Source organism: Mya arenaria, chromosome 16, assembly GCF_026914265.1.
Source record: "Mya arenaria isolate MELC-2E11 chromosome 16, ASM2691426v1".
NCBI lineage: Eukaryota > Metazoa > Mollusca > Bivalvia > Myida > Myidae > Mya > Mya arenaria.
Window position 1 is genome coordinate 31,164,427 of NC_069137.1, and position 14,178 is coordinate 31,178,604.

Consider the following 14,178-nt stretch of genomic DNA (forward strand, 5'->3'; position numbering starts at 1 on the left):
AAGTGGAACAATATCATTTAACAATTGAGGTAAATATTAAACATTTTCAAAAGGCCTTAACATTATACTGTTATTGTATTAACAAAATCGTTCAAAAAACGTTTCGAAATGCTTTTATTGTTCAAGTGAGTTTGAAGAACTTTCAAAGCATTATATAAATGGTACATAATATTTATCGGTTTGGATCTCCTTTCACAAATAAAGTAGGTCTTATAGATGCAAAAGGCAATCTGACTTAAAACAATGTTTATAATATTATACTTTTTTAGGTCAATTTTGTAACCTATTAATATATATCTTAAATTCTTAATTTCTTTCTGTATTCCGCATCTTTTAAAAATATCGTATTCAAGAAAATTGTCAAAAATGGACATTTGATAAAGAAGTGTTCGTAGTATTCTACTTCTTTACATAAAGGGCAATCCTTCAACTTTCAAGTAAATAAATTTAAAATTTCGTTACTACAAGATTATGCAATAATTTTATTTTAAATTGTTTGACTTTATTATCCACAATGGACTTATGAACAATATATATATTATCAAGTGTTCCAGCAAATATGCTCTTGTAGCCGTCGGTCCCAATAACCGTGAATGTATGGCTTTTCATAAAATTGCCTAATATAGATTTGATATATTTGCTTATTTGTCATATCTTTAAAAGGTTTATTTTGGATACTAATTAGTTATTTGAATTGACGTTTGTTTTTGTAGATATATCCGATGTTAGAGTTTCTTTCCAACTGTTAGGAATTGCTTATTTTAAAATATTTTCTGCTGCTATCCAATTTTGTTTATTTTTGAGCTTATTAGGAATACAATAAGCGTCTAAGTTGCCCGAATCCGATAGAATTTCGTTTATGTAAAGTATATTGGAATCGATCCAGATCTTAAATAGAAGACTTTTTTTATGAGTTTATTACCCCATATTATTTCTTTTCAAATATTGAAGTAAATTTTGGGTGTTTTCGTTTGATTAACTGGAAGTTGCTTTAACTGAATCCTTATTAATTACAAATGCTTATAGAACAACGTGATTTTGTTTGTTTTAATAAGTATAGATTAAATGGAGTGTAAATTCATATGGAATATGAGAAAATTCTTTCCAAATTGGTCTTATATTACTAATGTTATAATTAAATGGGGAGGGGGGGGGGGGGGCACAAGTAATTATAAACATATCAAACTTTTTTTGAATGCGTTATCTTAATCATATAATGGCATGGAATTAATATTTGTCTTCACTGTCAATAATGTTTGGCAAATAATTTGAATGAAAAGGGATATTATTTACTGAGATAAACCTTCCAAAAAACAACAAAGATATCTAGCCGTTTTGGGGAATCGAACTAACGTCGTCGGATTAACATTCGAAGTCTTTAACCACTCGTCCACCTCAGACACACAAGTGTTTTTAAATTAGTGCTATATAAACAGTATATTGATTGCACTCAACGATACTGTAGGTACTTTGGATGTCATTGTTATAAATTTAATTTAACTGAAGCAAAAACAACTTGACAACAAATTCCAAAAAGTGTTTCAAATAAATTATCATGTATTAATTTACAAAGGCTCTAGCATAATTCAGAAAACTAGACGATAATAAAGTCCGAAACGGAAAGTTTCAAAGCGGCAACGTTTTGAATTTAAACTTTTGTTAAATACACGTCATGCACACACTTATCTTGTTGGCACACAATACCACTATTAACAGCAATGACGGACATATAATGTTAACAGTTTAAAACAACTAATATTTGTGTTATATGATATATTCTGAAAACAGTAAACTAACGCGTATAAATGCAGGCATATTTGTCTATTTTTGATTAGCTGTCTGTGTAAAATGCTGTGCCGATTTTTTTTATCGAATGTTCGGGCCCTATGTCATTTTTCAAAAGACTTTTTCGTTTCGTATACTATATTTTACTCGATGATCGGGTTGTTAATTGCTCAAATGCTTATATAAAATTTAAATTGTAACAAAACAACTTATTTGTACAGTAAAATCAATAAAGATGTGCCCCTAAAAAACATTACTTGCCGGCCCGCTGGGGGGGGGGGGGGGCACGGGCCCTATGTGCCCCCCCCCCCGGTAGTACCGCCACTGGTATTAGTCAGATTAATCACCCATTATAATGTCATTGTGGTAAGGTACTTCACGGCTGAATCAGTAAAAAGGCAATTTGAGGTTGATCCAGTGGTAAGGCACTTTGAGGCTGATCCAGTGGTAAGGCACTTTGAGGTTGATCCAGTGGTAAGGCACTTTGAGGCTGATCCAGTGGTAAGGCACTTTGAGGCTGATCCAGTGGTATGGCACTTTGAGGTTGATCCAGTGGTAAGGCACTTTGAGGTTGATCCAGTGGTAAGGCACTTTGAGGCTGATCCAGTGGTATGGCACTTTGAGGTTGATCCAGTGGTAAGGCACTTTGAGGCTGATCCAGTGGTAAGGCACTTTGAGGCTGATCCAGTGGTAAGGCACTTTGAGGTTGATCCAGTGGTAAGGTACTTGGAGGCTGATCCAGTGGTAAGGCACTTTGAGGCTGATCCAGTGGTAAGGCACTTTGAGGTTGATCCAGTGGTAAGGCACTTTGAGGTTGATCCAGTGGTAAGGCACTTTGAGGTTGATCCAGTGGTAAGGTACTTGGAGGCTGATTCAGTGGTAAGAAACTTAAAGGTTGAGCCAGTGGTGAGGTACTTTAAGCCTGATCCAGTAGTAAGGCACTTAAAGGCTGATCCAGTGGTAAGGTACTTAAGGTTGAGCCAGTGGTAAGGTACTTAGATACTTTTGCCAGTGGTTGGATATTAAGAACCTGATCAAGTGGTAAGGTACATAAAGTATGATCAAGTGGTAAGCTACTTCATGGCTGAATCAAGCGTAAGGTATTAGGAGGCTGACACAGAAGTAAGGTACTTGAAGGTTGCTTCAGTAGTACTGTACTAAAAGGCTAACCTAGTGTTAAAGTTCTTAAAGTCTATTAAATCTATTGACAAGGTACTTAAAGGTTGATTCAGTGGTAAGGTACTTCACGGCTGATCCAATAGTAAAGTACTTAAAGGTAAATTCAGTACTAAGGTACTTAACGGCTGATCCAGTGGTAAGGTACTTGAAGATTGATTCAGTGGTAAGGTACTTGAAGTTTGATTCAGTGGCAAGGTACTTAACGGCTGATCCAGTGGAAAGGTACTTGAAGGTTGATTCAGTGGTAAGGTACTTTTAGGTTGGGCCAGTGGAAAGGTACTTGAAGGCTGATCCAGTAGTAAGGTACTTGAAGGTTGATCCAGTAGTAAGGTACTTAAAGATTGATTCTGCGGTAAGGTAATTAAGGGTTGAGCTAGTGGTAACGTACTTAGAAGTTGATCTAATGAAAAGGTACTTAAATGTTGATTCAGTGGTAAGGTACTTAAATGTTGATTAAGTGGTAAAGTATTTTAAGGCTGATCCAGTGGTAAGGTACTTAAAGGCTGATCCAGTGGTAAGGTACTTAAAGGCTGAGCCAGTGGTAAGGTACTTTAAGGCTGATCCAGTGGTAATGCTCTTAAAGGCTGATCCGGTAGTAAGGCACTTTAAGGCTGATCCAGTAATAAGGTTCTTAAAGGCTGATCCAGTGGAAAGGTACTTTTAGGCTGATCCAGTAGTAAGGTACTTCAAGGCTGATCCAGTGGAAAGGTACTTTTAGGCTGATCCAGTAAGGAGTAAGGTACTGGAGGCTGATCCAGTAGTAAGGAGTAAGGTACTGGAGGCTGATCCAGTAGTAAGGAGTAAGGTACTGGAGGCTGATCCAGTAGTAAGGAGTAAGGTACTTCAAGGCTGATCCAGTGGAAAGGTACTTTTAGGCTGATCCAGTTGTAAGGAGTAAGGTACTTCAAGGCTGATCCAGTGGAAAGGTACTTTTAGGCTGATCCAGTAGTAAGGAGTAAGGTACATTTTAGGCTGATCCAGTAGTAAGGAGTAAGGTACTTCAAGGCTGATCCAGTGGAAAGGTACTTTTAGGCTGATCCAGTAGTAAGGAGTAAGGTACTGGAGGCTGATCCAGTTGTAAGGAGTAAGGTACTTCAAGGCTGATCCAGTGGAAAGGTACTTTTAGGCTGATCCAGTTGTAAGGAGTAAGGTACTGGAGGCTGATCCAGTGGAAAGGTACTTAAAGGTTGGGCCAGTGGTAAGGTACTTAAAGGTTGGGCCAGTTGTAAGGAGTAAGGTACTTCAAGGCTGATCCAGTGGAAAGGTACTTTTAGGCTGATCCAGTTGTAAGGAGTAAGGTACTGGAGGCTGATCCAGTGGTAAGGTACTTCAAGGCTGATCCAGTGGAAAGGTACTTCAAGGCTGATCCAGTGGAAAGGTACTTATAGGCTGATCCAGTTGTAAGGAGTAAGGTACTGGAGGCTGATCCAGTGGTAAGGTACTTCAAGGCTGATCCAGTGGAAAGGTACTTATAGGCTGATCCAGTTGTAAGGAGTAAGGTACTGGAGGCTGGTCCAGTGGAAAGGTACTTAAAGGTTGGGCCAGTGGTAAGGTACTTATAGGCTGATCCAGTTGTAAGGAGTAAGGTACTGGAGGCTGATCCAGTGGAAAGGTACTTCAAGGCTGATCCAGTGGAAAGGTACTTCAAGGCTGATCCAGTGGAAAGGTACTTCAAGGCTGATCCAGTGGAAAGGTACTTAAAGGTTGGGCCAGTGGTAAGGTACTTATAGGCTGATCCAGTTGTAAGGAGTAAGGTACTGGAGGCTGATCCAGTGGAAAGGTACTTAAAGGTTGGGCCAGTGGTAAGGTACTTAAAGGTTGGGCCAGTAGTAAGGAGTAAGGTACTTCAAGGCTGATCCAGTGGAAAGGTACTTTTAGGCTGATCCAGTTGTAAGGAGTAAGGTACTGGAGGCTGATCCAGTGGTAAGGTACTTATAGGTTGGGCCAGTGGTAAGGTACTTAGAGGTTGAGCCAATTGTAAGGTACTTAAAGGTTGAGCCAATTGTAAGGTACTTAAAGGCTGAGCCAATGGTACGGTACTTGAAGGTTGATCCGGTTGTAATGTACTTAAAGGCTGATCCAGTGGTAAGGTACCTTAAGGTTGATCCAGTAGTATGGTACTTAAAGGTTGATTTAGTGGTTAGATACTTAAAGATTGATTTAGTAGTAAGGTACTAGGAGGCTGATCCAGTCGTAAGGTACTCGTGGGTTCGACTCCACCTCGGTCGCAGTTTTTCCATGTTTACCTTACTAATAACTACCCGCTGTCCTAAGGGGATAATGGAAGGGAAATCCCATAAGCTGAGTCAGTCAGAACAACGTTTACTATTCCGAAAATCGTGGGTTCTAGCCCTACAACGGACGCAGTTATTCTCTTAGATAATTTTATCTCCTCATTAATAGGTAGCATATTTTCCAATGGTATTCTCAGCGTACGTGGGTAGAGGTTGGAATACTTATGTCTGTTACTAGCAGGTGCCACCCTCTAAAGTTTATGGCTTAAGGCACGTGGCTTTCGGCCCGACGCGGTTTCAAGATAATCACGCGACACGGCCGTCGCCGCTTGCTTAGGTTACAGGCATCGCTGTCAAATTGTCAAAACAGATAGAAAATGCATGCGCAATATATATGCTGAAACTTATTAATGCATATTAAGTTTATCTCCAAAAATAATGGTTTGGGTAAAATGTTAGAAATGATTAACTTCTTCGCTAGCCCAGTATAATCTCCAAACTCGAAGTCATTTAATCTTTGGCGGGAAGATGCTTTTCCATTTCTGTTGTTTTGTTTGCTAAGCTAAGCCACGTATTTGTGTGATAACTTGATGATTTCATTTTAATTACTAGTGGAGATAAATTGGAGGTACGATTGAATATCAACAGTGAAAGGCACCTGACGTGCTTGTTCTTTAACACAGTGGACGCCTTGTTTACGTTTACAATTTTGGAGTTCGTACACTCATTACAGAACCCGTTGTATGGTACGTAAATAGAGTTTCTCCATACCTGATTGTATTGACGATGAGTGTCTTATAAGTGTCACAGATTCAATAGAAACTTTAACTAGCAAATTTAAATGTGCTTTAAGTCACAAGCCAAGAAAACAACATAATAATACCTCTGAGAATTTCCGTGAATTGGTCGTGCCGCAAATTATCATGACATCTAAGATGGGTTTAACACCCGAAACCCAGCCAAATTATCATGACATCTAAGATGGGTTTAACACCCGAAACCCAGCCAAATTATCAAGACATCTAAGATGGGTTTAACACCCGAAACCTAGCCAAATTATCATGACATCTAAGATGGGTTTAACACCCGAAACCCAGCCAAATTGCCGCTGGTATCCTAGGTGATAGTTAGAATCCTTGAACTGTAGTTTTTATCAGGATAAAAAATAATATTTGATGTACAAAAATCTTTCTGTTCAAATTTGTACAAAGTTTTGTCGGTCGCATCGTGTATGGACAGTATTATCTCATATATCTGATAATATTATATCGTTCACTATAAATAATTACAGCCCTTGAATTGGCGGATATTTTTTACAGTTAACACTGTATGCTCTTTTTGATTGAAACACTTTTATATTTAAAAGAAAATGACTACAATATGTTGGCATACTATATCTATATATGGATCATTGCGGGTCATAATGCACGTTCTCATGCGCTCTTGTTCCATTTTACTAGCGGCAACTCTGTATGTTCATATCATTTTATTCCATATAAATTAAATACAAAGACATTGTAATTAAAAGTGTTTTATACAATTTTAGTATGCTTGTTATTATTTTAGATATCTGCAAAACTGCAAAAATACATGAGTAGTGTATCATTTGAAAAAAAAACTTTAAATAAGCAACATGTAAATCATTATATCGAAGATAGGTACAAGAAATGAATACAATTAATGCAGTTTAAAAAGAAAAAAAGTCCTATATACACTTTTGTAGAGATCCATAACCCCAAAATGGACGTCATGTAAACCTGTCCGTAATAAATACACCCAACATTACAGCGTATGAAATATTCTAATCTTTCATATCTTGGAACACGGTCATATTTGCCACAAGGGAGAGAGAGATTACATAAGTAAAACATGGACATATCACAAGGCAGTATGTTTCCATTATGCTCTTCGACCTGCGGGACCGCCCATGCCCGGACCTCCACCTGCAAGGAAAACGAACAAGTGCACAGTTATTCTGCGTGGAAGCAATGAAAGTGAAACAAAGGTCGAAGTTGACGTCCGCTTATGGCTGTACTTGCACTAGATTTTATGAATCTAATTTTTATGGCGTTTTTTTTCTTCATTTTTTTATTTATCGATATAATCACACACAAAACAGTAGCTGACAAATACCTAATTATATAGAATTTCCTAAATTGAAGTGAAAAACCTCCTTATTATCAATAGTGTTACTAACGCTTTTCGACAAAATGAAGATTTTTCTGTTATATTTTCAAAGATTATAAACAAAATAACTCTTATTTAAACTTCTAATGACGTCAAACCATTGTTACATACAGGCAGCTTGCTCACATATCGCATGGAATGAAAACTGTCCATGTATGATCATTAAGAACGCGAGAGAACCCTTTAAATACAATGGCCAGCTCCGCCAAATAGGATGCTTTTAGTTTTATATATAAAACATAATGTCTTTCTGCCAAATAGTTTGACATATGATAGACAAAGATCACAGCAATGTCATAGCATATATATCTTTTTAAATAAGAATCATGTTAAATAAATAAAAACTGTAAACATTAGTTATTTAACCTCGCTTCTTGTATGTAAAAATAATAAGTGTTTTCTAGAATAAGCAATCCCCTCAAAGCCACATGATAGTATTGATTTAAAAATACAAACATATTCGTTTTGTAGAGAATTTTCGATAAAATTCAAATGGGTTTGAGCCAAAATTTGATAAAATCTTGTTTAGTAAACTTGCTCCTTATTACATATTGAACCTCAAATTAAATATAAAATGACATTTTCATTTTTTAATGTTTTGGTCATTTTGCAATGTGGAAGGCACTTAGTCGCAATGTGGAAGGCACTTAGTCGCAATGTGGAAGGCACTTAGTCGCAATGTGGAAGGCACTTAGTCGCAATGTGGAAGGCACTTAGTCGCAATGTGGAAGGCACTTAGTCGCAGTGTGGAAGGCACTTAGTCGCAATGTGGAAGGCACTTAGTCGCAATGTGTAAGGCACTTAGTCGCAATGTGGAAGGCACTTAGTCGCAATGTGAAAGGCACTTAGTCGCAATGTGTAAGGCACTTAGTCGCAATGTGGAAGGCACTTAGTCGCAATGTGGAAGGCACTTAGTCGCAATGTGTAAGGCATGTGTAAGGCACTTAGTCGCAATGTGTAAGGCACTTAGTCGCAATGTGAAAGGCACTTAGTGGCAATGTGGAAGGCACTTAGTCGCAATGTGGAAGGCACTTAGTCGCAATGTGGAAGGCACTTAGTCGCAATGTGGAAGGCACTTAGTCGCAATGTGTAAGGCACTTAGTCGCAATGTGGAAGGCACTTAGTCGCAATGTGTAAGGCACTTAGTCGCAATGTGGAAGGCACTTAGTCGCAATGTGGAAGGCACTTAGTCGCAATGTGGAAGGCACTTAGTCGCAATGTGGAGACACTTAGTCGCAATGTGTAAGGCACTTAGTCGCAGTGTGGAAGGCACTTAGTCGCAATGTGGAAGGCACTTAGTCGCAATGTGGAAGGCACTTAGTCGCAATGTGTAAGGCACTTAGTCGCAATGTGGAAGGCACTTAGTCGCAATGTGTAATGCACTTAGTCGCAATGTGGAAGGCACTTAGTCGCAATGTGTAAGGCACTTAGTCGCAATGTGGAAGGCACTTAGTCGCAATGTGGAGACACTTAGTCGCAATGTGTAAGGCACTTAGTCGCAATGTGGAAGGCACTTAGTCGCAATGTGGAAGGCACTTAGTCGCAGTGTGGAAGGCACTTAGTCGCAATGTGGAAGGCACTTAGTCGCAATGTGGAAGGCACTTAGTCGCAATGTGTAAGGCACTTAGTCGCAATGTGTAAGGCACTTAGTCGCAATGTGTAAGGCACTTAGTCGCAATGTGTAAGGCACTTAGTCGCAATGTGTAAGGCACTTAGTCGCAATGTGGAAGGCACTTAGTCGCAATGTGGAAGGCACTTAGTCGCAATGTGTAAGGCACTTAGTCGCAATGTGTAAGGCACTTAGTCGCAATGTGTAAGGCACTTAGTCGCAGTGTTGAAGGCACTTAGTCGCAATGTGTAAGGCACTTAGTCGCGTTTGGGAAGAAACTAAAGTTGGAAACGTGGCGATCATGAAAAACTCGCTTTGCACGAACAACCACAAATTTAAATGTGTTTCTTTTATCACATAAACGTTTCAAAGTATGCACAAACCTGGATGACGTACTACTCAAACAGAAGACACCACGTGCGAGTACAAGAAGCGTTTCGAAAACTCTCTTAAAAATTTAATAAATCCCAGGAAAGGTGCTGATGATTCCAAAACAGTGGGGTTCATGGAACGCCAAAAAAGCTGTGTAACCAACACGCAAATACCCAGTTAACCTTGGGCTGGCCGGTTGATAGCGTGCTACATACCTGCAGCCCCCCTTGTCAGTGCGGCCATAGCGGCTCTCTCGGCGGCAGCGGCCAGTGGGTTGCTCCAGCGTCTCTGCAGCTTGTCTCCGAGCGTGTCTGCGATCTGGTCCGGGGTCCACCCAATGGTACGTAGGGCCAACGCCTCCTGAGCGATGTCCATGGGCACCGGACCCGGTCGTCCGTTCATAAGGTCAGAAACCTGGGCTGGGGTCATGCCTGATCAGAAACGTTCAATTATGGATTGCTCAGTTGTTTCACTTTTTAGACAAAAATAGCGAGTGTACGTTGCTAATTACAATGGGGTGAATTGGAAAAAGGCTAATATAACAATAATAAAAAATGCATACCTGGGATAAACGGGCGTCCCGGTCCCATTGGATTCAGCATACCGGCCATTCCTGCCGCCGCTCCTAGGCCTGTTGCCGCCCCGGCGCCACCCGCTCCTGAACCCCCAACACCGGGAGAACCTCCAGACATTCCCGCGAAGATGTCCATGCCGCCTCCCGCCCCAGCCCCCTGGCCTCCAACTCCCCCGGCACCTCCGTTTCCTGCGAGTGAAGACAGGGGATTGCCGCCTCCTGCGCCAGTACCTGCGCTATTCCCACCTCCTCCAAACAAAGCTGCGAACGGGTCTGAGGAATAAACGTAACGATAAATATGCTACGGACAAAGTGGTCAATATTTGATCTAACTCTAAAATTCAAGTGGTTACGTCTCCATAACTACATGAATGATGCGAATCCATTTCTTTTTCTGCAATATTATTGTCGCAAAACTGAAACATAATAGTACAATTTAGGGATTTACTGTGAAGTTTAGATGTATCGAATAAAATAACATACTTGTAATTGTAGCATGTTTGAAGTTGTCATGTAAGCAGGACCAACTAAACATGCAGAAGACCAAAACTACCTGGAACTTCAAAACACAATAAAACCTGTGTGGAGGAAACATTCACCTGTCAAGGAGAAACATTTTTTATTATTCTTGATATCTAGAAACAATGCTGTAAATGTTTGGTTCTTTGTCCTAAAGCTCTTCATTCACATGTCAAGGAGAAACTTTGTTAATGTTTGGTTCTTTATTCTTTATCCGTTGGAAATAAGTGTTTGCACTTTCACGGGTTATCCTTGACCGCAAGGTCTAAAGAAATACATACATACATACATACGATAGCTCTACAAATACCTGTCAAGGAGAAAAGTTGTAAATGTTTGGTTCTTTATTCGATAGCTCTACAAATACCTGTCAAGGAGAAAAGTTGTAAGTGTTTGGTTCTTTATTCGATAGCTCTACAAATACCTGTCAAGGAGAAAAGTTGTAAATGTTTGGTTCTTTATTCGATAGCTCTACAAATACCTGTCAAGGAGAAAAGTTGTAAATGTTTGGTTCTTTATTAGATAGCTCTACAAATACCTGTCAAGGAGAAAAGTTGTAAATGTTTGGTTCTTTATTCTAGAGCTCTCCAAATATCTGTCAAGGAGAAACTTTGTTAATGTTTGGTTCTTTTGTTCATTGTGTATTTAGGGGACAATCCATCCAAGCATACCCATTGTTTATTGGGAGACCCTCCCTCCAATCCAATCCATTATACATTGGGAGACCGTTGCTCCAATCCAAATCATTTGGTATTTAGGGCTCAATCCATCCAATCCAATCTATTAGGTATTTGGAGACCGTCGCTCCAATCCAAATCATTTGGTATTTAGGTCTTAATCCATCCAATCCAATCTATTATGTATTTGGAGACCGTCGCTCCAATCCAAATCATTGGGTATTTAGGGCTCAATCCATCCAATCTAATCCGTTTTGTATTGGGAGACCGTCGCTCCAATCCAAATCATTGGGTTTTTAGGGCTCCCTCCCTCCAATCCCCACCATTTTTTAATGGGAGTCCCTCCCTCCAATCCAATCCATTATACATTGGGAGACCCTCGCTCCAATCCAAATCATTGGGTATTTAGGGGTCCCTCCCTCCAATCCCCACCATTATTTATTGGGAGACCGTCGCTCCAATCCAAATCATTGGGTATTGAGGGGTCCCTCCCTCCAATCCCCACCATTATTTATTGGGAGACCGTCGCTCCAATCCAAATCATTGGGTATTGAGGGGTCCCTCCCTCCAATCACTACTTTTTTTATTGGGAGACCCTCGCTCCAATCCAAATCATTGGGTATTTAGGAGTCCCTCCCTCCAATCACCACTTTTTTTTTGGGGGGGAGACCGTCGCTCCAATCCAAATCATTAGGTATTTAGGAGTCCCTCCCTCCAATCCCCACCATTATTTATTGGGAGACCCTCGCTCCAATCCAAACCATTTGGTATTTAAGGGTCCCTCCCTCCAATCCAAAGTTTGGAGGAGGGATGAACACCTAAATACCCAATGGTTTTGAATCCAAACCATTGGGTATTTAGGTGTCCCTCCCTCCAATCAAAACCATTTGATATTTAGGGGTCCCTCCCTCCAATCCAAACCATTGGGTATTTAGGGGTCCCTCCCTCCAATCCAAACCATCTGATATTTAGGGGTTCATGGCTCCTATCCAACCAATTGTTTATTGGGGAGGTGGTCCATCACTGCAATCCAGCCCATTATGTTTTAAGTGTCTGCAAACAGAACCGATGGAAGACCACAGCACCAAACCGTCACCCTCGTAAAACACTCATACACCAGAGAAAGGTAGAACGATTACTGAGAAAATAGAACCGGAGAAATCCGAGGGATAAAAGATAAAACCATGCAGGCAAATGTGATAATTCTACCGTCCCTGTTTATTTGATACTACCTTTATTTAGCCTGCTATAAAGAAGAAACAAAACCGGTTCAACAAAAAAAACGTTATTGCAATAAACTGAAGGTATTTCGTATAAACTCTGTTCTAGAAGTGCATATTATAATATAAGATTACATTGTAACAAGGCAATAAAGGGGAGTTATTTTTTAAAATAGTTATTTTGTTTATATAATATGTTTGGACAATACTTAATTGAGCAAATACAATTACAAACTATGATTGGACCTACCTGCTCCACCGGCAGCCCCTCCTCCCCCGAACAGCCCGGCGAACATGTCCCCGCCGCCGGTTCCACCTCCTCCCATGCCTCCCATCATGGCCGCTATGTCGCTCATCCCCCCGGACCCGCCACCTAGCCCGGCCATACCACCAAGCCCGCCCAGCCCGCCCCCGAAAAGCCCACCCAATCCCTCGCCCCCGCCCATCGCATACATCGCCATAGGGTTTCCGCCGCCCAGCATTCCGGCTAGACCTGAAACACGGACACAAAAACAATGAAATAAGATCTTCGTCGGTTGTGTACTCTGCTATATTTGATACACTTTAAACATCAGGTAACAGACAAATTATGCATTTATAAGCATTTCTCCGAATGACGATGAATATGACACTAGATTCAACTTTCCCCCGAAAGAAGATGTATATGACACTAGATTCAACTTTCCCCCGAAAGAAGATGCATATGACACTAGATTCAATTTTCCCCCGAAAGAAGATATATATGACACTAGATTCAACTTTCCCCCGAAAGAAGATGTATATGACACTAGATTCAACTTTCCCCCGAAAGAAGATGTATATGACAATATATTTCAACCTTCCCCCGAATGACGATGTATATCACACTAGATTCGACCTTCACTCGAACGACAATTTATATCACACTAGATTCAACATTTCACTTGATAACGATTTATATCACACTATATCCCACCTACCACCGAATGACGATCAAAATCACTCTAGAGTCAATGAATTTAAACTTTTCCTTACTTTATTTCCTATCATAATTGCAGATTGCATATCAATTTCTACCGTACTGGTCAGTGACCACCTATTCGCCCGTACCTTTAAGATTGATCGTAGTTTTTCTTGCCTTTATGGTGTATAAGTTCAAGCGACCAAATGACCAAGAAGAGCTAGAGCGCTTCACGGAGTTTGCTCATGTGCCCTACTGCGTTCATACACCATAAACGCAAGAAAAATGCGATCAATCCTTAAATGAATCATTAATAAGTATCGTAAAATCTAAGTGTGTAAAAGGCAGCACTCAAAGCGCGGCACTAAAGCATGATACGGGATCAGAACACGACATTAGCGTGAATATATTTTTTTATATGGCGTGTTGTATTTTCACACTAAAATATCGAAAAAAAAATCGAAAAAAATACAAATTACAACAAGAGCAGTTACAGGCTGCTATATACCCACACGAATGAAGTCTCCTTGGCATTATGACAGTGGATAGGAATTGGACAAAGGGCAAAAACCAAGAATATCAATACAGAAACTTAGTTATGTGGTTATCTGCTAGAAATAATCACAACTTCAATTATTTTCATTATGGCAAATTTTCTTTAAAAGTACATGCAGCAATATGATATGGGTAAGAATAAACATCTAGAGTTATGTTCCTGTGCACTTCTCGTCATTAAGATATAGCTGAATATAAAATTTGACGTCAGTACCTCAAAAAGACTTTGGGAATAATGCTCCGAACGTAAAGTATGGAACGGGAAATAAGTACAATAAATCCATGCAGATGCATTGCACATCTCCTGAACAGGATCTATCAGTATGT

At 40.0% G+C, this 14,178-nt stretch overlaps 1 protein-coding gene across 1 annotated transcript; it reads right to left on the reverse strand.

Moving 5' to 3' along the window:
- Positions 1-6,671: 6,671 nt before the first annotated feature.
- Positions 6,672-12,741, reverse strand: LOC128222402 (PE-PGRS family protein PE_PGRS26-like). The gene is made up of 4 exons (XM_052931382.1): positions 12,607-12,741; positions 9,929-10,213; positions 9,582-9,797; positions 6,672-7,141 (listed from the first exon to the last, which is right to left on the reverse strand). The coding sequence occupies exons 1-4, from the start codon at positions 12,710-12,712 to the stop codon at positions 7,098-7,100; spliced, it is 651 nt and encodes a 216-aa protein (XP_052787342.1). The 5' UTR covers positions 12,713-12,741; the 3' UTR covers positions 6,672-7,097.
- Between the last annotated feature and the right edge of the window lie 1,437 nt (positions 12,742-14,178).

What these genes read in the sequence shown, in the direction of transcription:
- LOC128222402 (XM_052931382.1), bottom strand. Translation starts at nt 12,712, where the DNA reads ATGAGCGACATAGCGGCCATGATGGGAGGCATGGGAGGAGGTGGAACC. An exon ending in GGGACGCCCGTTTATCCCAG is followed by an intron (nt 9,798 to 9,928) that starts GTATGCATTTTT and finishes GTTTCTGATCAG; the next exon opens with GCATGACCCCAGCCCAGGTT. An exon ending in ACTGACAAGGGGGGCTGCAG is followed by an intron (nt 7,142 to 9,581) that starts GTATGTAGCACG and finishes TTTTCCTTGCAG; the next exon opens with GTGGAGGTCCGGGCATGGGC.